This window comes from Chlorella variabilis (genome assembly GCF_000147415.1).
Source record: "Chlorella variabilis unplaced genomic scaffold CHLNCscaffold_1, whole genome shotgun sequence".
NCBI classification, from domain to species: domain Eukaryota; kingdom Viridiplantae; phylum Chlorophyta; class Trebouxiophyceae; order Chlorellales; family Chlorellaceae; genus Chlorella; species Chlorella variabilis.
The window spans coordinates 389,133-409,871 of record NW_005435087.1 but is presented as its reverse complement, the minus strand read 5'-3'; the positions used below and the strand labels follow the sequence as shown (position 1 = coordinate 409,871).

Below are 20,739 nucleotides of genomic sequence, written 5' to 3'. Positions count from 1 at the left end.
GGGCGTGTGTGTGGAAGGCGAGGTCAAGAGCCAGCGCAGCTCAGAGCCGGCGCAGCTCGGATGCAATGCCACGCAAATGCGCTCGAGATGCGACTCCAGCTAGGCAGCAGCCCCACGGGCCCGACCTTGGACTTGTGCGGCCGGATGTTCCAGTACCAGCCGCTGGCCGCAGCGTCCGCCGCCTCTGACAGCACCGCCGACAGCATCGGTTCGTCCAGCACCTGCCGGCAGCGGGAGTGGGGCAGAAGCAGGGGAGCAGGGCAGAGTTGGCTGGGGCTAGCTGCGGGTAGCAGGGGTCGGGCATACGCGGAAGCAGCCACACGTGGAATGGCACAGGAGGGCCGCGGATGCTGTATGCCGTTTATTCAACAGCTGGGCGTCGCACCTGCGCCAGCCGCGCCACGGTGTGCCGTGGGCCCATCGCCTCCGCCTTGACGCTCTGCAGTTGAGCAGGGGGGAACGGTGCACGAGCACATGCTCACGCATTCGGCATCAGCATGTTGCAGCAAGGGGTGCTGCCGCACGAATTGAGCCAGCCAGAAGCAGCGCAGCCACAGGCATAGCAGCAGGCGGGCTCAGTGCACCCAGGTGCCGCCACTGCTCACCAGCCATTCCTTGACAAGCTTGGCAGCTGCCGACTTGCTGAGCACCTGCACTTGCTGCTGCTGCTGCTGCTGGGGCACGGCCGCCTGCTGCTCCCCTTGCTGCCATTGCTGCGGCCACAGCCGCCGCAGCGCCTGCGCCGGCAGGCCGATGTCTGCTGCTGCGGCCTCGGTGGTTTCATCTGGCGGCAGCTGCTCCGCCGCCGTGGGCGGCCGCAACGCCCAGGGGATGCCCTCCCAGCCGCTGCTGCGCAGCCGGGACGCTGCCAGCACCGCGGCAGCCAGCACCGCGGCGCCAGCCAGCAGCCGCAGGACTGTCGCCAGCAGGCTTCCCGCACGCTGCTGCCGCATCGAGTCGTGAAGTGCAGCGTCCAATGCAGGGCCGCCAAAGCGCCCCAGCAGCAAGGCCGGGGCTCGGGACAGTATGCCCAGCATGCCGCCGCCGGGCTTGCCATTCTGCAGCGGCCGGCGGGGGCCCAGGAGGCACAGCAAACCCTCAACTTCGCTGCTCTACTGCAGCTGCAGCGCGCCACGTGCGCGCCAACTCCCCCACGTGGGCCCAGCAGGCACCCCACCCCACCCAGGACGCAGCTGGGTCGCGGACTGCTGTATGCTGGCGCACCCCCCCGCTCCTTGCCTCTCTGCCCCACCCTCTGCACCCACACCCACCCACCTGGGACGCCAGGAAGGCCTGTACGCCAGGGTCATCAAAATATGCTGCCAGGTTGGGGCGGCGCGCGGCGCCCAGGGCTGCAGAGCGGCACAGGCAGCGAATGTGGGCGAGGTCCGAACGCCCGGGGCGCTGCCGGCGTGGGGAGGCGCCGCTGGGGCGTGCCCAGAGACGTGGCGTAAGGCTGCTGGAGGCTGGAGGCTGCCTGACACGGACAGCGGACTAGAGGCCCTGCCCCGGCCCTCCGCCCGCCCAGCCCTCTGCACCCCCACCCACCCGTGTCCTGGAATTCTGGATAGGCCACCGCCTCCAGCCACCAGTTGGTGAAGGCGGCCAGCCCGGGCCGCAGGTCCAGCTCCCCCTGCCACGCAGCGCAGCACGGCGGGCACAGCATGACCACAGCATGAGTGCGGCATAAGCGCGGCATAAGCGCAGCAGGCGATGGCTGGCGCCACCCAAGCGGCCCGGCGCGAGCTGTGATCCAGTGCGTTCCTCGGGCCGTGGCGCACCTCCCCGGCCGCCCCGCTGCAGCTCCTCTCTGGCCTGCCCATGCAGGCACCCCCAGAGCAGCTGCCTGCCGCTCCATCACCCGGCAGCGAAAGCATGGCAGCGGCCCGCCTGGCGCGCACCTGAGGCGAGTGCTGCCGAATGAACGGCATCACAGCGTGGCGCGCGGCCGGCCCCGGCCCCGCTCCCCGCCCCGCCACGGAGGCGCCATCCATTACCCCATTGCCGCCTGCACCGAGGCGCCAAGCAGAAGGAGGGAGGCTGCCGAGTCAAGAGGGAAGGGGCAGGTGGGCCGGGTGCCCAACGACAGGCGGACGTATAACACACCATGGCGGGCAGACTGGCGCCGCCGCTCGCGGCCTGCGAAGGCGACCGCCCCCATGCAGCCCCATGCCGCACCTGGCGCCGCCGCCAGGCCCGCCGCCTGCTGCTGCTGCTGCCGCTGCGCCACCGCCGCCGCCTGCGCCTGCTCGTCGTCCTGAAGCACCCGCAGCGCCCCCGCCGGGTCTCCCAGCAGCAGGCGGCACACGGCCAGGGAGAGCGCCACGTCATCGCCCTGCAGGCAGGCGGCCACGCAGCAGGCAGGCGGACAGCATTCAGCCTGAATCCAGCTGGCTCTCTGGCACCGGGACACACGGGACCGGGGTGCTTGTGATGGGGAGCCCGCGGGTTATGCACGGGCGTGTGGGCGGGCGGGTGCGGCGGCACCCAGGGTTGCCACCACCTGCCACCGTGCAACAATCGAGCTGTCACGGCAAGCACTACAGCATGGCACTGGCTGTAGCCCCGGCCCGTCAGTACACAATGGCCGCGGCGCGGCCCCGCGCCGCCCCGCCCCCACCCCACCTTCTTGACAGCGGAGAAGAGCCTGAGCGCGGTGTGGATGGCGGCAGGGCTGCGCTCCGTGAACCCGACCACCAGGTGTGCCAGCGCCACACGCTGCAGCAGCGGCGGCGGGGCACGGCATTGTCGCACGAGCGGCGAGGTGGAGGCGCGGCAGGCAGGGGTGGCAGTGGCAAGCAGGGGCAGCAGGCACACGAGCCAGGCAGGTCCGCATGCAGGCGTGGCGGGGAGCAGCGGGGCGTTGCGGCGGCGGCAACCCGTGCTGGCACCCGCCGCGTCCACCTTCCCGCACCTGCACTCCTGTTCACTGGCGCCCGCCGGCCCACCAGCCCGCTGGCATGCCGCCCTTGGCATGTCCCACCAGCCAGCCAGCCAGCCAGCCAGCCAGCCTCACCTTGAGCAGCCCAGGGAAGTACCAGGGGCAGCGGGAGCTGCTGCCCCCGGCAGCCAGCCGCTGCCAGTCGTACAGAGAGCACAGCTCGGCTGCAGGCCAGGGCAAGGGCAGGGGCAGGGGCAGGAGGGGCAGGCAGGGGATAGGTGCCTGCGTGAGCGGCCTGCAGGGTGCTGCGTGCGACCGCCCTACCCCGAGTGCTGCCCCGGGGCAGAGGGTGGCGCCCCGTCGGCCGCAGCTGTGCCCGGCAACCGCCACACACACGCCCGCACCGTCTCCTCTGCACGGCTCCTCCTGCCTCCCGCCCACAGGGCAAACCACGCTGTGTACGGCCCCTGCCTCCCTCCCACAAGACCCGCAGGTCGAATGCAAGGCGACCACAGGGCCTGCCTGCGGTGAGGTGCGGCACGATGCGAGCCATGTAGTCAGCTGTGAGCGCAGGGCGCTGCCGCCGGGCGCGGGACAGCCAGCGGCGCGGCGGCGGCGCCTCCGCCGCCCACGCCGTCAACGCCTGCAGCTCCTTCTGCCGTAGGTCGTAGTCGGCTCGATCCAGGGGCACCTGGGTGCGTGGGAGAAGGGGTGTGGGAGGAGGGGTGTGGGAGGAGGGGTGTGGGAGAAAGGGTGTGGGAGAAGGGGTGTGGGGCGGGCGGCAGAGCAGAGACGAGAGGAGGGAGGATGGGTGCGGGATGACACGTGTGGGGCAGGGAAGGGCAAAGGGTAAGCACATGCGGGAAGTGCAGCAGGCGTCAACGAGTAAGCGAGGCTTGCAGATGCCCACGCCGCGGCCGCCGCACTGCTGCCCCGCTGCCCTACGCCGCGCCCCGCAGCCCTGCCGCCATTCCTGCCGCCCCCGCCCAGCGGTGGCCCACCACCCGTGCCATGCCTGGCCCCCTGCAGCGCCCTGCCCCCTCCGGCAGCCCATCCCCCTGCTGCCGCCTGCCTGCAGGTAGTCTGCCACTGCATCAGGGTGGTACTGCGCCAGCGCAGCCCTGATCTCAGCTTGCAGCTTGGGTGCCAGCGCGCGCTGCCCCTGCTGCGCCCCTGGCCCGCCCTCCCCCAGCAGGCTGCCGCCGCCCGCCGCGTGCGGCGCCCCCACCAGCAGCTCCAACGCCTCCTCCAGCCGGCTGCAGGCCAGCGCGGGCTGGCCCTCCTTCAGGGCCCGGTCTGCCAGCCCGCACTGCACGCCAGGGGGGGCGTGGGAGGCAGGAGCAGGCTTCGTATTGGGGGCTCCCCAGCAGGTCGGAGGCTGGGGAGGGCGAGACGACATACACAACCAGTGGCAGCTGCTGAGAATGGCGGCAGCGCCAGCGGCGGCAGGCTGCGCGCCGCTCGCCTGCGCCAGCGCCGTGGCCAGAGCCATGTCCTGCTCGATCTCCCGCAGCGTGTGTGGGCTGGAGTCCTGGATCTGGCGCGCCCCCAGCCCCGCACCCTCCTCGCTGAGCTGGATGACCAGGTCGTACCGCCTGACCTGCGGGCGGTACGAAGCGCAGACGCACGAGGCGGCGCGACGGTAGCGGTACGGCGGTACGGCGGGGTGGTGGGAGTGCAAGAATGGCAGGCTGGCGGGGTCGGTGTGCGCCAGAGGTCTCTGGGGAGGGTGGTGTGGCCTCCAGGGCTCTGCCCCTGCTGGGCGCCGCTCATCGCCAACGGCAGTAGCAGCAGCTCGGCGGCAGCGGCGACGGCAGCAGCGGCAACAGCAGCGGCAGCAGCAGCGGTGGCAGCGGCAGCACCAGGCTAGCGCGCCAGGGCGGCGGCTCGGCGCAGCGGGGGCCGCGGGGCCTCCGTGCGGTGTGCAGGCCTGGAACAGCAGCAGCAACAGCAGCAGCAGCAGGCCCGCAGCGCCGGCCAGCCGGCAGACCTGGTGCAGCAGCGCCATGGCGCCCGGCAGCAGCAGCTGCTCAATCTGCACGCCGGGCCGCAGCAGCGCGGTGCGGCCGCCCACGCGGTGCAGCTCCTGTCGGGCCGCCTGCAGGATGCGCTCCTTGCCTAGGCGCGCCAACTCACTGCGACAGCGTGCATAGCAGGCAGGCAGGCAGGCGCGTGGTGGGAGGGTGGGCGAGCGTGCGCGCGGCCCCGCGGCCTCGCGGGTAAGGGTGGCTGGCAGGGGCAGCTCGGCGCGCGGGAGCAGGGGGCGGGCGCCGGCGGTTGGCGGCGGTTGGCGGCGGCGGCGGCGGGAGTCGGCGCCCGCCTGGTGCCAGGCCTCACCTGTACCCATCCTCCAGGGGAGTGTTCTTCAGCTCCTCATACGCCTTCTCGATCGTCGGCTTCAGCGGGAACTGCACACCTTGCAGGCCCAGCAGCTGCAGGGACGGCGGCACAGGAAGCGAGCTTGGTCGGCGGGGCGGCGGCGCTAGGGCACGGCGCAGGCTGTGGCCTGCGCCAGGCTCACTCCTCGTGCCCACATCTCAATCGAGGCTCTCCAGCCTCGCCAAATCGCTGCGATCACTCGTTTGGGTGCTGGGAGCCATGCGCTGCAGCACCCGCACCTCTGCGGAGTTGACGGGGACCGCAACTCCCTCGGCTGCATCCCTGGCCGAGCCGCTGGGCACTGCTGGCAGAGCCAGGAGCCTGTGCACATGCGAGACCCGCTGCCGCCTCGCTGGTGAGGCCCGCAGCTGCCGCCGGCCCCCACCAATCACGGGACGATCGGGACAGGGCGCCCGCCAAGGCGCTGGCCCCACCAGAACCACCAGCGCCATGTGGGGGATGGCGGTCTGGCGGCACCTCGGTCCCTGGAATGCGGGTAGACGGCGATTCAGAGCTTCGGGGAGATTGGCTGGGGGCGATCGGAGCAGGGGCCATCGCCGCCGCCCACATGGCGCAGCAGAGCTGGCGGCAAGCTCATAATTTTTGTTGAAAGGTGATTTATTGCAAAGCATCACGATACAAACAAATCTCACTGAAAAGCAGTCTTGAACAGATTCCCTGGCCTGTTCCGATCAAGGCTTTATTGGCTCACACTACAGCTGGCAGCAGCCGAGGCGCGTTTCATGCCTCCGCCTATCCCGCTGCCCCAAACCCCAGCCGCTGTATGTCGCTGGCATACTGCTGCTGCATGGCCTGTGGAAGCAGGCTGCGTGGCGGCCACCATAGTACTGCACAGGGTTGCATTACTGCTCCTTGGCCGTGGTATAGCCTTCTGCCGCAAGTGCAGGCAGTCAACCAAGTCGCGGCAGTGTCAGGCTGGGCAAGGCTGGGCAAGGCAAGGCAAGGCAAGGCAAGGCTGTCCAGTGCAAGGCTGGCAGCACGGCAGGTGTTGCGGCCTGGAGCGAGGGAGAGGGAGAGGCCGCAAGCTCGCCGCCTCGGGACCGTCAGTGCATCTTGATGGGGCCCCACGCAGTTGGCCCCCCCCCCCAGGGTTCCCCCTCTAGCAGCTGATGCCAACCGCCTACGTACGTTTTGATGGAACAAGGACAATGGGAAAGACGTGGGACCTCAGGGACGCTAGAATGGACACTTGCCCGCCGCCGGTCCCGTAGCGGAGCCAACACTTATATGTGTAGGCCCCCCACCAGCACATTGGGCTTGCCACTAGCCCCTAAGACAGTGGCTTGCGCTGTTTGTGGTGCACCGGGTGCTGCCACCCATCCTGCAGCAGTCAAGGGGCGATGCGGCAAATGCGCCCGCCACCTGGTGGCTGCACGCCGGTGCGCCACCTCGCAGGCGGGCACCCCTGGCAAAGTTCGCATTACGCCCAAAACCATGTGGGGCAGGCCATTTAGAAGGCACACTCATTTAGAAGGCACACTCAAACGGTAAAAAAATCAACACTCTCAAAGCAGTACACACTCTCAAAGCAATAGCGGGGACGCTCGCACACGAAGGGGCATGAAGGGTAACGCTGAATGAAAGGTATGTCTACCAGGGTTCATTTCCGTCGCAGTATCTCATGCGCAGCACGCAGGCGCAGGAGGCTTGGCATCCCACGCAGCCGAGCCCACACGGCTGGCCCCCAAGTCAGCCGCTTCCGCCGCCGCCTCCCCCTGCGCCTGCCGCTCCGCCAGCTGCTGCCGCAGCTGCTCGCCGCGGCTGGCCCACCACTGGCTGCCCGCATACGCCGTCACCGCCACTGCCGTCACGACTACTCCCGCGATCTGCAGGCGCGGGAGCGCCGGCAACGGGCATTGCATGCCGAGGCCAGCACACATTCGCATGCGCCGCACGCCGGCGCAGGCAGCCTCGCCTCGCCCAGCCCAGCAACCAGCGACCAGCGCAGCTCCGCTCAGGCGCTGCAGCCAAAGGGCTCCGAAGCGGAGCGCAGCCGCCCAGCCCAGCCTGCCAACACACACACACACACACACCTGCACGCCCGTCTGGATGATGGTGGAGCCCAGGATGGGGGTGGAAAGCACCACGGAGAAGACGAGGCGCAGGCCGAAGAACATGGAGGCGGTGGGGGCGCCCAGCCGCCACACGCACAGCTGCGGGCGAGGGGTGGGAGTGGGGGTGGGGGCGGGCGGCAGCAGCACACGGTAAGCGAGCGACGAGCTGGGCAAGGCGGCGGCATGGAGCGCTGCGGCACGAGGGGGCACCCCTATGCGTGGGCCAGCAAGGTTGCAGGGCGGGACCCAGGGCCCGGCGGCGGGTCCACAAAGCTCAAGGGCAGACGCGAGGCGCGGCCCGGCACCCGCGCGCCTGCATAAACACGCCGCTGCCCATGTAGGCGACGGTCGCCAGGCTGACCAGCGCTGCCCAGTCGGTGGCGCCCCACCCCGCAAACTGTGCCCCCCAGGCGGTGCCGTTGATGGGCAGCGTGAGGGGGAGGTACAGCAGGATGGAAGCCAGGTTCATGTAATGCTGCAGCCGCAGCGCGGTGAACCCCATGTGACGGCAGGCCTGCAGGCGGGGGTGGGGCCACACATCGACTACAGCGTGCGGGCGTGGGGAGCGGGGCCGGCAGCGCTGGGGGGCCATGTAGGCAGCGCTGGGGGGCCATGTAGGCAGCGCTGGTGGATCCAGCAGCAGGGGCGTGCTATTGCTGCGGCAAGCACCAGCCCCCCCCCAAAGAACACACGCACCTGCAGCAGCGTGTAGTAAATGACGGTCGAGATGAGGGCTCCCAGCGCCATGGCAAAGCCCCACCACCCGCGGGCCGTGCTCAGGCTGCCCGACGTGCTCTGCAAGCGGGCGGCGGCGCCCGTGGGCGTGCGTGCGAGCATGGGTGGTGGTGGGCATGGGCAGGGCAGTGGCAGTGGCAGGGCGGGGCCGGGAGGAGGGGGATGAGAGACGGGAGCGCCAGGTTCGGAGCGCAAGGCTCAGCCAGGCGCAGCAGCATGCTGGCACCGGCTGCTGAGCGCGGCGCTCCTGATGGTAGCCGGCATGCAGGCGGCAGCACGGCACGCCACAGCACGGCACACGGCACACCCCAGCCGCCCCCCACCTGGGACACCGCCGGCACGATGACCATGCCCGCGCCGCCCAGCATGACGGCAGCGCTGGGCCAGAAGGCGCGCGGCAGCGGCTTGCGCAGCAGCAGCGACTGTACCGCTGCGATGAACAGCGGCGTCCACTGTGTGGTCAGCATCTGGGCGCGGCAGCGGGCAGGGAGGGGGGAGGCAGGGGGGGCAGCGGCAGGCTGGTGGGCGGGGTAACGGGCGCGCCAGGCACAGGCAGCCCCCTCCGCTGCTCGCCAGAATTCCTCCGGCACCGCAGGCGGCAACCCCAACGCAAGGCAGCGGACTCCAGGCAATGGCACTGGTAGTGGAAAAAACAACAATAATAGGAAATAACTCACCACGATGGACACGTCCACAAAGCCGGGGGCCAGGATGTGCAGGGAGCAGCAGCCCATGAAGCTGACCACGATGGCGGCCAGCGCCAGGCGGCGGCGCAGCAGCGGCCGCCCCGCCTCCCACCGCTCAAACCGGCTGGACAGGCCGCGCGCCAGGGGCAGCGGCGGCCGGACCGAGGTCTTGGCATGAGCCAGGGGCGCCGGGCGCCGCTGCTGCTGCTGCTGCAAAGGCTGCTCGTCAGGCTGGCCCGGCGAGCTGTGCTGCTGCGGAGGGCTCCCTGCCGCCTGCTCCACATCCCCGTCGGGCGGGCATCCTGCGGCCTCGCTGCTCTCGCTGCTGCTGCAGCACCCATCTCCCGCCTTGGCAGAGGCCGCTGCTGCATCCCCTGGGCCGTGAGCAGGGAGGCCGGGCTGCGGCCAGCTGCGCCGCCTCCACCGCCGCACTTGCGCCGCGACCAGCAGCGGCGCTGCATGGAAGAGCAGCAGCGCGGCCTCTCCAATCAGGTTTGTCACCACCACCAGGCGCAGCGCGGGGACTGGTAGCGTAGGCTTGATCTGCAAGGGGCCAAGGGACAGCTAGTGGCACAGCGGCGGCGTCTGCAGGTGGCGGCGGCGTGGTGCGCCGGCGGCCCGACCTCCGCCGCTGCACCACCAGCCTCACCTGCGCGTAGCGGCTCAGCAGGCCGTACAATGCAAGCAGGACCTGTGTGAAGGTGGCGAGGAGCAAAAACAAGGCCAGGACGAGCGGTCTGGTTGCCCGTGGCGGCGCCATGGAGTCCAGAAGCACTGGATTTGAGGGCGGAAGCAAGGATTTGAGGGCGGACTGCGCACGGCCCTCTTTAAGTGGCGGTCCGCAGGGGTTCCTCAAATGGGTTCGGCCCGCTCACCTCATGCGCCAGGTGGCGCCCCGGCGGGAGTGCCGCCATGCGGTGCTGTCTACTCACTGCTGTTTGGTGGGCATGGCCAGCCCACACAGCCCACACACATATTCCCTGGCTCATACAGCGGTTACTCGCTGTTGTGTGTAATCAGGATGTAACAACGAGGGTTGGCTGTCATGGCAGGAACAAGTGCATTTCACTTGTAGATCGCTCTGGGTTGGGCAGGAGTGCAAAACAAGAACAAGACTCTCATAGGAGTAAAAAACAGCTGCCGCCTCAGAAGAGCAACTTGCAGTCCCATCGGAAAAGTGGGGAGGGCGCAAGGACGCAGGCGCTGCAGCAGGCCTGAGCAACATCCAGCGCCAGCCTGTGTGAACAGGCGCGCCTGGAGACGCCGCCCCACAAGGGGAGGCGGGGGCAGCCTCCCGGCAGCGGCTATGCCTTCACGGCCGCCGCCACCGCCTTGAGGCCGTCCAGCACATACCTGCAAAGCCAGCAGCAAGCAAGTGGCGCATGAAGCAGCAGCGGCACCGCAGCAAAACACACGCACGCAGCAGCGGTACGGTGGCGGCACAGCGACAGTACAGTGGCAGTACATCGAGTGCAGCCGGCGCACCGTATCTGCATGACCTTCACCACCGGCAGCGAGGCCCAGGCCAGCAGCGTGTCTGGGCGGGAGAAGAGGTAGATGTCGTACCTGCAGGCAGTACAGTTCAGGCAGCAGTACAGCTGACGAACAGGACAGAAGCAAACGTACAGAGTTGGCGCGGTGAACAACACGGGCGCAGGCCGGGGGGTCGAGCACAAGGGCGCCGGCTGGGGCACCGCAAGGCGCGGCGCTGCCTGCTGCCTGTTGCTCCCGGGCCGCCTGCCTGCCTGCCCCGCCGCACTGCTCGCATCCCCGCATCCCCTACCCCTGCCTGCTCACCACACAGAGCCGTCTGCATGCAGCTCAACTTGGAACCGCTCCTCCCCTGCCAGCTGGTGCCCCGTCAGCGAGGACATGCCGACAGAGAAGCGCATGCCTGCGGCCAGCAAAGCAGCGCGAGCGGCCGGCACACGTCACGCTGGCGCACAGGCTGCTGCTCGCTCCGGGGCGCTGCCGGCGGGTGGAGCACAGGGGGCCGGCTGGAAGCCGGCGCAGCTCATAGCCTGCCTGTCTGGCCGCGGCCCTGTGCAAGTCGAGCCCCAGGCAGGCAGGCGCCTGCCCGCCCGACCCAACCAGCCGGCCTGCTGCCCGACCGACAACCCCTCTCCTCACCCTTGTCCCCGGGTCCAAACTCCGCAGACTCCTCCTTGCAGTACACCACCTGGGCCGGCAGTACGCTCCACGGCACCACGGTCTGTGTGGCGGAACAAATGGTGACGCCCGGCTTCAGGGCGGGCGTGGTGGTGCAGTTCCAGCCTGCGGCGGTGCGGGTGGTGGCAGCAAGCAGGGCGGGGGTGCACACGTGTGGTTTGGTTGTGCCGGCGACACTGAAAAGTGGATGGCAGCCAGCTGCCGTAAAAGCTAGTGCCAGGAACAGAGGCACGGCAACCGGAATGAAGCATGGGCACGGGATGCAGGGTCCTGCTGCATGGGCACCATGATGCCCGCCCGGGCAGAGTGCGAGCTCACCCAGCTGCAGGTGCTGCCAGCTCTTGATGGCGGCGATGGCGGCATCATACGCCGCCTTGCCCTCCCCCACCTGCGTTTGCGGTAATGCAGGCCAGGGCAGAGCAATGGCTAGCAGCAGGCTGAGCTCCAAGCCAGCACCGTCAGGCAGAGGCGTGCAGCCCAGACATGCCGTGGCAAAGCATAGCGGCGCACGGCTCCGAAGCCGGCACAGAGCCTCACCTTCTTGCGGTTGGTGGTGATCATGAAGCTGCCTTTCTTCACCCCTTGTGGCACGTCTGGCGCGCTCGCCGACGCCCCGGCAAACTCGTGGTTGCACTCACGGCTGCACCAAAGGGGGCAGGGTGGCGGCTCGCCCGTCACGGCAGCCACGGGCGAGCAGCCAAGCCAGGCGCCAGGCGTGGGCGGGCTGGCTGGCAGCGCCCATCCCAGACGGGTGATCCTACCTGCTCCACTCTTGCATGAGGCTGTCCATGTCCAGGGCAGAGGGCTTGAGGAGGCGCAGCGAGGAGAGGCCGGTCGGGTCGCGGCCGTCTGCCGCTTCCGCCGACGCCGCGGCACGAGCCGGCAGCACCGCGGCTCTGCTGCGCGCTGCCGCCGCATTTCTGCAGCCGGCGTGTGTGAGACGGGTGCCGCTGCGGGACGCAAGCGAGGTTGGCAGGGGCGCCATGTCGGGTGTGCTGTTGCCACCCAAACCCAGCAGCTTGCAGACCCTAGGCAATGGATGCCGGTGAGACTGACGGGTTTAGGATGTGGGCTGCCGGCATGAAAATATCGGGAGGCCACGTCCCCAATGCCTCTCGCTGAGCAGTGTTTCTGAAAGCTGGCGAAATCGCCAAATGCTGGCGAAATCGGGCCAAAAAACGGCTCTGGCTGGCGATTGGCCGAAGGCCATCGCCAGCCAGAGCTGGCTAAATGAGGGCAGGCGGCGGGGCGACATCGCCAGCGCGTCGCCAGCCCCCATGACTGACATCGCCAATATTTTGAGGAGAAATGGCCAATTTTCCTCAGGAACTTCATTCCATAGTGTTAAACAAGCGCCAGCTTGCTGGGGGCTTCGCCCCCAGTCCCCCAAAAGGGAGGCAAGTGCCGACAAAGCAACAGCGGCGCCGCATGTGGCCGCTGCGCTGTGCCAGGCGCAAGGGTGGCTCCCCCGCATTTCGCCAATCCTCAATGTGCCATCGCCAGCTGATTGGCGAAATTTGGACGCGACAGCAGTCCTCATCGCCCGCCCATCGCCAAAGCTGCCACGAGGGCCAGAAACACTGGAGCACTATGGCTCTCTCTGAGGACTTGGCGATTCGCGATTATGCCGTGGATTCGGGTTCCGTCATCAGCTGTGGGCTGCAGCTGGTGCGCCGCCATCTCTGAAGCTCCCGCCCCTGCCCGCCGCTGCTCCCGCTCGCCCGCCCAGCACACCTGCCTCTGCTCGGCACCATTCTGGCTTGATGTCCACGAATTTAAAGTATGTGATGAAGCGCGTCCTGAAGCAGTTGTCGACCATCAAGCCCTCTCGGTGCCCTCAGTGCCCGGGACGGACACAGCCGCTGGCTCGCCGGCAATGCTTCTGCCGGTGGCCGCTTCAGGCTCAAGGCACCACTACGGAGCCCTCAGACAGTCTTGAATCATCATCAGTTAGCTGCTGCTCAGCCGAGGCGGGCAGCGAGAGGCGAACTCTGGCGGCAGGGCACCGCTGTGACGTGGCAGTGCAGCGCAAGTGCCAACAGCCAGGCCTCCCAGCCCGCATACCATCTCCAGCCATGTGGCCACTCTATGGCGGGACGTGAGGGCTGAAAGGCGCGATGCTGCGCTCCGGCACGGTGCTGCTGCCGGCCTTTTTAGGTGGGGCGCCGCCAGCCGTGATCGAACGGCAACTATGAGCTTGATCACGCTGTCGGAGCGCCGTGCCGACAGCCGCCGCGGCGCCTGCTCGACGCGCCTCCGCCGCCAACGCCCACCTGCCGCGACCTGCATCCCCGCTTCCCGCCCTCCCTCCCCCAGGCTGGCTGTTCACGTACTACAACAGCAAGAAGACGGATGAGCGCAAGGCCCAGATCGACCGCATCAACGACCAAGTGCGGCTGCTGTACGGGCCGCTGCTGGCGTGCGTGCACGCCTCGCGCTCCGCCTATGCGGCCATGGTGCGCCAGCACAGCCCGGACGGCACGGTGCACGGCTTTGTGCAGGCGGTGCAGGCGCACCCGGAGGGCGCGGAGGGAGAGGCGTACAGGTGGGATGCGGTTGGGCAGCAGCCGGGGGGTGGGGGCGCCAGCGGCGCCCCCACAGCAGGCTGCCACGAAGCGCCGAGCACATGAGCCCACATGCCAGGCCCCCTTTACACCCGTCACTCTCACTGTCCTAACCATGCGCGCGCGCACGCGTCACTCCCACTGTCCTAACCACACACACACACACACACACACACGTTTCGGCACCCACACGCCTCCCTGGGCGCAGGCGGTGGATGCGGGTGGTGCTGCAGCCTCTGAACGAGCGGGCTGCCGACACCGTGGTCAACCACGTGGACCTGCTGCGCACGCCCTACATCGACCCGCTGCTGCTGCAGGTGGGCTGCTTCTGAGTGTGTGCGCGTGTGTGCGCGTGAATGCGTGGATGTGTAGGGGCGTGGGGTGGCACCTTGGCCGCGCATGTGGGCCGCCAGGGAGCGGCTGCTGCGGCTGCAATTTTTGATGGTGTGGCCTGCCTGCCTGCCTGCCCCTCCACCCACCATCCCACCCCACCCACCCACCCACCCCGCAGCTGGTGGCCCACGTGTCCGCCAACAAGGTCATCCTGCGGCGCTGGGAGGAGGGCAGCGTGCGCGAGTGGTCGGCCATCTCATACCCCAACCAGGCAAGCTGGAAGGGTGGATTCTCTCCTATATTGTCATGGAAAGCACCGTGTGCATGGGGTCCACCACAGCAAGGCCGCGGCGACTCCAGCTCAGGCCCCGATCCCAACCGGGTGGCACGCAGCCGCGGTCCCTCCCTGCCAGGCTCTTCGCCGCACACGCCGCGACCCTGTCGCGCCTCCCACTCCTCCAGTGGACTGCGCAACCCGCCGCGCTTTCCACCTCTTCCTGCACAACCCGCCGCGCTTTCCACCTCGCCCCATGCAGCTGCTGGACTATGTCACCGCCGAGTTCAGGCGCATCAAGCGCAAGCAATCGGTGCTGCTGGGCCTGCCGCAGCGCGCGCTGGTGGCTGGCGAGGGCGACACCACCGCCGCCGACGAAGACAGGCTGGAGCCGGCGCCGCCGCGCCCGCCCCGCGCGCGCTTGTAGCGGCGGGGGCGGCGGCGGCGTGGACGCGGGCGGGGGTGCACCCCAGCCTGTACCACTGGCGGCACGCTTCGTGTGCATTATACTGCCAAGAGCGGCGGAAGAGTAGAGCATGGAAGGGGAGTGCAAACTAGTCTTTGATGCATGCATGGCTCGCTCATTCCTGCTCGCTGCACCCCCGCTGCAGCCTGGCCTATGTCCCTGCCCGACCTGCCAGAATGCTTGTCAAGTCCCGCACAATCGGTGTTGCAGGGCGCAGGGCTGGGAGCTGGCAAGGCAAGCAGAGCTGTTGGTCGCGGTTGGGTCACATCACGGGGGTGTCATCGGTCAAGAGGCTTTTTGAAAGGGTTGAGGGTTCTGAAGGGCCCGGAAAGGTCAGAGCAAGGCAAAAAGGATTGCAACAAGAGCGCTGCAGCTGGGGATGATGCACACTGCAGCCAGCCAGCCAGCCAAACCACACCTGGGGAAAAGAGAAAAAACAAGGGGCCGCAACCAGGTGGCGGCAGGACAGCCACCACGCCGCAGAAACTTGGCAAAGGGCAGGCACCCCGGAAGACGGCTGAACGCCTACTGACACCACATCCCAGGCTGGGCTTGCTAGTGCCTGCTCTTATCAACAGGCGCCTGCCCCTCCTCCTCCCCCTGCTGCTGCCCCGCCCCGGCAGCTGCGGCGGCGCCGCTGCCGCCGCCGTCACCGCCGCACTCGGGCACCTCTGGTGCGTACCCAAACACGGCGCTGAGCTGGCAGAGGCGCCCCGCAATCTCGGGGTCCCCCATCAGCACGCCGCGCAGGTGGCGGCGCAGGGCGGGGTGCCGGTTGGTGACGTGGGTGTGGGAGGCCAGCAGGGCATGGTCCCAGGAAGACACGTGGCAGGCCTGGGGAGGCAGGGGAGGCAGGCAGGCATGGGCGGCGGGCAAATGAGGAAGCGGTGGGAGCGCAGCTGGGGCATGCCGAAGCATAAGCCGCGGATTGCTGCAGGCCTGTGCGCAGCAGTGCTGACGAGAACCACGAAAGCTGACATGTATAAAGCACAGTGCAGCACGCCGCCGCCCACCTGCACCTCCGCCAGCATCTGCTCCACCCCCAGCTGCGGCAGGCGCTCCGCAAACGCCTCCAGCATGACCCGCGCCGTGGCGTTGAAGCGCGATTGCAGGTCCTGTGTTTAACACACAGGGGCTCAGGGCGTGGGGCAACAGCGCAGGGGATGCTTGGCATTCGGATGCATCGCAGGGAGCCACCGCCGGACGAACTCACTGCTGGCAGCTGCCCGCCCTCCAGACACCGCCCAGCCCTGCCGGGCAGAGCGTGGTAAGCGCCACGGCAGCCAGCACCCAGCCGCAGGCCCACCTCGAAGCGCAGGGGCACGAAGCGCAGGCCGGGCTGTACAGCCAGGCTGGCGTACTGCCGCGCAAAGCCGTACAGCTCCCACGACGACATCCACCACTGCGGGGCAAGGAGAGGCAGGGGTGGCGGTGGGAACTATGGTGGCCTGGCGGGCTCAGCCAGCCCAGGTGGCAGGCCCGCCTGAGACTTTGGGTATTAAGCACTGCACCGGCCCGGCCTGCTGGCACAGCCAGCCAGCCGCTCGGAGGCGCAGCCTGAAGGGCAGCCCACCTGCAGCTTGACGCCGCGCTCCTGCGGCAGGCGCCTGAGGAAGGAATAGAAGGAGTCGGCGGGCAGGGCCTGGTGGAAAGCGCCCAGCGCATCCAGCGCATCGTAGGGCACGCCGCCAGAGTACTGCACAGGCCGGTGAGGGGTGCCCCGCCAGCAACCCAATGGGCAGAAGGGCACGCAGGCAGCCGGGTGGACAGGCTGCAGGGGGCTCCCTGCTGACGCCGCCTGGGCCTGCTCATCAGCCACCCGGACAAACAAAAGGCCGCCAACACCAGCTGCTACACACACACAACGCCACCACCGCCCCCCCCCATGTGTGCCACACCAGCCAGCCTGTCATATTCTGCATCAGCATCTGCTCCAGCCACTCCTCGGGGGCGGGGGTCTGCGGGGCAGTGTGGCAGTGTGGCAGGGGCAGGCAGGTGGCCGGTAGGGAGGTGAGCGGGCACGGCCACCGCCAGATGCTGCCGAGCAGCACAGAGGGGCGGTGGTACCGTGCTGCTGAGCAGCTACAGGTGCAGTAACTGCAGTACCTGTGTATGATACTCGTATGCCGACAGGACGGCATCGATGGGGTTGCGAATGACCTGCAAAGGGTGCCGGGGCCCCGACTTGGCCATCGGCCACAAATGGCCGCGCCGCACACACCCAGCAGCAAGGCTGCTAGCTACCCACCAGCTTGTGCATGCAGCAGACTGAGCGCTGAGCGGATGCTGTCCTGGCTCGCCCCACGCCTCGCACCTGCACCACCGTGGTGCTGCCCCCGGGGATGTCGATGGTTCCTGCCTCGGTGGACAGGCACCGCTCCTGCTGGCCCTCGCAGGGGCAGGGCAGCGTGCCGGGGCAGGCCTCATCCTCCAGCCGCGGCAGGTGGTGCCCCGAGGAGTAGAGCTTGACGGAAGGGCAGTACAGGCCGCCTGCACCGGCAGTACGTGCGGGCAGGGCGTGGATGCCAGCAGAGGGCTCAGCTGCGAAATTTGGGACAGCCTCTGCCACCCGAGCTGCACGCGTAAAAAGCAGATTTGCAAGGTGCAGCAAGGGCGAGGCAGGGCGGCGCCAGGCGCTGCCGCGCACCGCTGCCGCCCGCCGCGCCGCTGAGCTGCGTCTGCAGCCGCTCGGCTGCGAACTCGGCGGCGGCGTGGAGGTGGGGCGGGTGGTGGTCGTGGCGTGCGGCGCCCTGCATCAGATATCGCTGCTCCAGCATCTCGGTGATGCACCTGCAGCAGTGTGCTGGGGAGGCAGTGGGTGGAGAGGCATAGGGCAGCCGGCCGGGGGCCGCTGGCCGGGAAGCATCCATCGGAGGCACCAGGCCTGCTGGGGCCAACATGCGGCATGCTGAGGGCAGCTGACTGGGAAAGGCTGGGCTCAGCCTGCGGCATGCCTGCCCCGCGCCAGCACCTGGCCTGCGCGGTGCCGGTCTTGTGCGATGTGAGCACCACAATCAAGCTGGGCCGGCACTCCTCCTGCTCCACCTGCCCCTGCGGGGCTGGCGCCTCGGCTCTGCCGCCGCTGGACGCAACGGCGCCTGCTCCCAGGTCGCCGCCGCTCACTGATGCAGCTCTGCCTCTGCTGCCGCTGCCGCCGCCGCCGAGGCTGCTGTGCTGGTGAACGAGGGAGGGAAGTGTTGCCGCAGCGGCCGGCGGCGACAGTGCCAAGCTGTTGCGGCGGCGCGCCAGGCGGGCTGCCATTCGGGCAAGCGCTGCTGCCCGGACCGGCAGGCTGGCAAACAGGCCGGGCTGCTGCGCTGCGGCTGTGTGGGCTGGGCCTGTGCCGACCAGCTTGACCACAGCTGGCGCCCCAGCATCCACTCTGTTTTCGCTGGCGGCCACTACCATGGTGCCGACCGCCAGGGTGCCGCCTGCGTCCCGCGCAGCTGCCACCTCGTTGAGAGCTGCGCGTGGTGGCGGCGATGGTGCCCGGACCTGCGTGCCGCTGCCTGCCTGTGCCGCGCGCTTGCTGCTGAACATCCAGGCTGCGACGAGCGCCGCGGCGAGCAGCAGGGCAGTGATACGCGGCGGGAAGGTGCGGCGGGCGCCGCCGCTGCCACGGCTGCCAGCACCCCTGCAGCGCAAAGCAGGCGGCGGCACAGGTGCCGAGTCAGGTGCAGGCGATAGCAAATGAGCTGCTGGTGGGCAGTGTTGACCAGTTGTGCGTGTGGCTTCCACAACGTTGTGGCCTTGGAGCCTCCTGCGCAGGAGGGCCGCACGGCTCACCTGGGAGACTGGGCGCCTCCTGGGGGCTTCATTCAGTGCCAAGAGCTGCCAATTGGCACAGAAACGGGTTGCAGAGCACCCACTGCGCCGGTCCACTTGTTGGGAGCTCACAGCCTCCCTGTCTGGCTTGGTGGAGCGGCCAGAGTGAAGAATGCGAAGGCCACTGGCCAGCTCCCACTGTGCTCCCACCAGCTTCCCCCTCCTTTCCTCTCCCTGTCTTCCTGGATTCAGGCGACCAGTTCAGCGTTTTCCATCACAGATGGGCATCCCCAGCCCTCAATTTGCATGCACAAAGATGAAGGCGCGAATCATACAAGCGCAGCTGTTGTCGTCGCCGAGGTTCGCGCCAACCACCGCCCAACCACCCATGCCACTCTCTCCTGCTTGATTCTCCAACCCTGCCGGCTCCGAGCAGTCTTTCAAGTACATCGAATTACGCCATACATTGTGCAGGGAACGCAAGTTAAAAAAAACACGAAACGCAGGGTGGCCGATGCGCTGGACGTCGCCGCGCTCTGCCGCTGCCGCCGGCCGCAGAGACCAACTCAACCCCAGAATCAAGAATTGCAGTGCTGAAATTTATGTCGGTCTCCTCTTGCCCCGCGGACACGAACTGCTTGCCAGCGGAGGCACAGCCTCCTGGGGCAGGCTCAGTTGAACCACCAGTGCTCTGCTGGGATGCCGTCGGGCCCCGCCACCGCCGAGCTCGCCTCGCGCTGGACTGCAGCAGGCGTGCATTGCAGCGGCAGCGGCACAAGCTCAGCCCCCGCGCATAGCCTGCATGCTTCGCTACGCCCAGCGCCAGCAGCAGGCACGCATACGCGCAGCAAGGCCCGACCGTCAAGCTACGGTGCGGGCTGCCGCCTCACCGGCGCTAATGGCGCGGTCCAGCGCCCGCGCCTCTGACGCCACACGGTTGGCCACGCTGGCGTGCGCCCCCACCAGCAGCCCCAGGTCGAGCAGGAAGGCCACCGCGGAGCGGCGCCAGGGCGTGTCGCTCCACCCGCCGCGCCCGCCCGCCGCCAGCGCCTCGTGGGTGCTGCGGATGAACGCCACCACCACCTGCGCACATGGCGGCGGCAGCACCCACTGAGGACTTGGGTGTCTCTCAGGCTGCCTGCCGCTGAGGCTGGCATCCTCAATCCCAAGCTCTGCTCCTTTTGGAGCTCAGCAATGGAGGCCCTCGAGGTGGCTTGAACATGCATGCATGCACCGAGTGGCCTGCGGGCGCGCACCTCGGGCCGCTGGGTGGCCCACCACGTCAGGTCCGTCTTCAGCTCCCGCCACTCCGCTGTCCGCCGCACCGCCCTGTCCCTGCACGTGCGGGGGGTGGCAGGGAGTGAGGGTCAAGGGTAGGCCAAAGTGGTGGTGTACCATCAGCACAGAAGCTCTGCCATTGCTACCAGGGTGCACAGGCGCATTGCCCCAGGCTTGGCGTAGCACCCAAGCGGCGCTCACTTGCTGCAGGCCAGCCCGGCGTTGAAGGTCTGCCGCATGACATCCTCAAACGCCAGGTGCGGCAGCGCTGCCACGCTGGCCGCCCGGCCGCTGTGCCCGCCCTGGCCGCCAGCGCCTGCTGCCGCAGCAGACGACTCGCCTCTGCTGCCAGCGCCTCTCTGCACCTGCTGCTGCTCCGCGTGCCTCTGCTGCTGTGCGGCCGTCACCGCCCGCACGCGGTCGGCGGCCAGGGGGAAGGTGTGGTTCAGCGGGGCGCGGACAAGGTACAGGCGGTGCCAGTTGCCGGCGTACTGCCGCTCCGCGTCGGCGCCTGGCCAGCGAGCCAGCGCCAGCGGCTCCCACAGGGTGCGGTCGGATGCCACCTGGCGTACATAGGTGTCCTGCAGGGCGCCGATGCGCAGGGCCATTCAGTCAGCAACTGGGGTGGTGGCCAAGCCCGTGGCGGTGGTTTCAGGGTTCTGCTGCCGCCGTCCCTGCGGCGCGGCAAGGCAATCACTGGCGCCAGTGCGCGGCCTGCTTCTGTGCTTGCGCACCGACCTGAATCGACACAGCAGCCAGGTCCTGCGCCGACAACAGGCTGCAGAGGCACATGGCGGCATTGAGGATTGGCGGCACATGGCGGCGTCAAGGCGGGAGCAGCAGCTGTCCGTCCACAGCATCGCTGTCCCTGCTCTGCACCGCAACGCAACTGCATTCGCTCACCCAAGAATGTGCAGCAGCAGGTCAGGCGGCAGGGCCTGGAATGTGGCCGCGCATGCCGCAGAATCGAGCTCCGCTCTCTTCATGCTGGCTGAGAAGTTTGATCTGAAGCTGAAAGACGTTGAGGGATGGCTTACCGGTGCTGCAGGTGCGGTCAAGCACCCCGCTGCGGCGCTAGATGATGCGGCAACCGACTGCAGTTGGTGCTCCAGGCTGCGGCAGGCAGCTAAATGG

At 68.6% G+C, this 20,739-nt stretch overlaps 6 protein-coding genes across 6 annotated transcripts in view; 1 reads left to right on the top strand and 5 right to left on the bottom strand.

The window, feature by feature from the left end:
* CHLNCDRAFT_132987 (hypothetical protein) overlaps window positions 1-6,070 on the bottom strand; it is a gene marked incomplete at both ends in the record, with an annotated part of 6,532 nt that extends 462 nt beyond the window's left edge. The window contains 16 exons of the mRNA XM_005851638.1: window positions 126-221; window positions 386-439; window positions 606-1,058; window positions 1,276-1,352; window positions 1,549-1,633; window positions 1,902-2,008; window positions 2,179-2,335; window positions 2,626-2,718; window positions 3,017-3,105; window positions 3,395-3,572; window positions 3,972-4,137; window positions 4,288-4,481; window positions 4,872-5,016; window positions 5,219-5,313; window positions 5,500-5,581; window positions 6,033-6,070. Coding sequence (XP_005851700.1) covers window positions 126-221; window positions 386-439; window positions 606-1,058; window positions 1,276-1,352; window positions 1,549-1,633; window positions 1,902-2,008; window positions 2,179-2,335; window positions 2,626-2,718; window positions 3,017-3,105; window positions 3,395-3,572; window positions 3,972-4,137; window positions 4,288-4,481; window positions 4,872-5,016; window positions 5,219-5,313; window positions 5,500-5,581; window positions 6,033-6,070 — 2,109 coding nt within the window. The remainder of the gene's footprint in view (window positions 1-125; window positions 222-385; window positions 440-605; window positions 1,059-1,275; window positions 1,353-1,548; window positions 1,634-1,901; window positions 2,009-2,178; window positions 2,336-2,625; window positions 2,719-3,016; window positions 3,106-3,394; window positions 3,573-3,971; window positions 4,138-4,287; window positions 4,482-4,871; window positions 5,017-5,218; window positions 5,314-5,499; window positions 5,582-6,032) is intronic.
* Window positions 6,071-6,551: 481 nt separating this feature from the next.
* Window positions 6,552-9,670, bottom strand: CHLNCDRAFT_132986 (hypothetical protein; the record flags this gene model as incomplete). Its single annotated transcript, XM_005851637.1, has 9 exons — window positions 6,552-6,602; window positions 6,955-7,107; window positions 7,315-7,434; window positions 7,622-7,849; window positions 8,032-8,130; window positions 8,394-8,537; window positions 8,748-9,299; window positions 9,406-9,447; window positions 9,632-9,670. 9 exons carry the CDS (start codon window positions 9,668-9,670, stop codon window positions 6,552-6,554), a joined length of 1,428 nt encoding a protein of 475 aa, XP_005851699.1.
* Window positions 9,671-10,060: 390 nt separating this feature from the next.
* CHLNCDRAFT_132985 (hypothetical protein) lies at window positions 10,061-11,910 on the bottom strand (the record flags this gene model as incomplete). The annotated part of the gene is made up of 7 exons (XM_005851636.1): window positions 10,061-10,109; window positions 10,242-10,322; window positions 10,554-10,650; window positions 10,887-11,030; window positions 11,244-11,313; window positions 11,463-11,565; window positions 11,687-11,910. 7 exons carry the CDS (start codon window positions 11,908-11,910, stop codon window positions 10,061-10,063), a joined length of 768 nt encoding a protein of 255 aa, XP_005851698.1.
* Window positions 11,911-13,042: 1,132 nt separating this feature from the next.
* CHLNCDRAFT_49364 (hypothetical protein) lies at window positions 13,043-14,523 on the top strand (the record flags this gene model as incomplete). The annotated part of the gene is made up of 5 exons (XM_005851966.1): window positions 13,043-13,082; window positions 13,242-13,470; window positions 13,698-13,806; window positions 14,001-14,204; window positions 14,359-14,523. The coding sequence occupies 5 exons, from the start codon at window positions 13,043-13,045 to the stop codon at window positions 14,521-14,523; spliced, it is 747 nt and encodes a 248-aa protein (XP_005852028.1).
* A 594-nt stretch (window positions 14,524-15,117) lies between these two features.
* Window positions 15,118-18,380, bottom strand: CHLNCDRAFT_132983 (hypothetical protein; the record flags this gene model as incomplete). Its single annotated transcript, XM_005851635.1, has 11 exons — window positions 15,118-15,396; window positions 15,576-15,677; window positions 15,869-15,964; window positions 16,136-16,258; window positions 16,461-16,520; window positions 16,669-16,722; window positions 16,877-17,052; window positions 17,210-17,352; window positions 17,534-17,736; window positions 17,848-18,196; window positions 18,349-18,380. 11 exons carry the CDS (start codon window positions 18,378-18,380, stop codon window positions 15,118-15,120), a joined length of 1,617 nt encoding a protein of 538 aa, XP_005851697.1.
* A 618-nt stretch (window positions 18,381-18,998) lies between these two features.
* Window positions 18,999-20,591, bottom strand: CHLNCDRAFT_132982 (hypothetical protein; the record flags this gene model as incomplete). Its single annotated transcript, XM_005851634.1, has 6 exons — window positions 18,999-19,069; window positions 19,218-19,410; window positions 19,584-19,662; window positions 19,807-20,186; window positions 20,344-20,383; window positions 20,509-20,591. 6 exons carry the CDS (start codon window positions 20,589-20,591, stop codon window positions 18,999-19,001), a joined length of 846 nt encoding a protein of 281 aa, XP_005851696.1.
* Window positions 20,592-20,739: the final 148 nt, after the last annotated feature.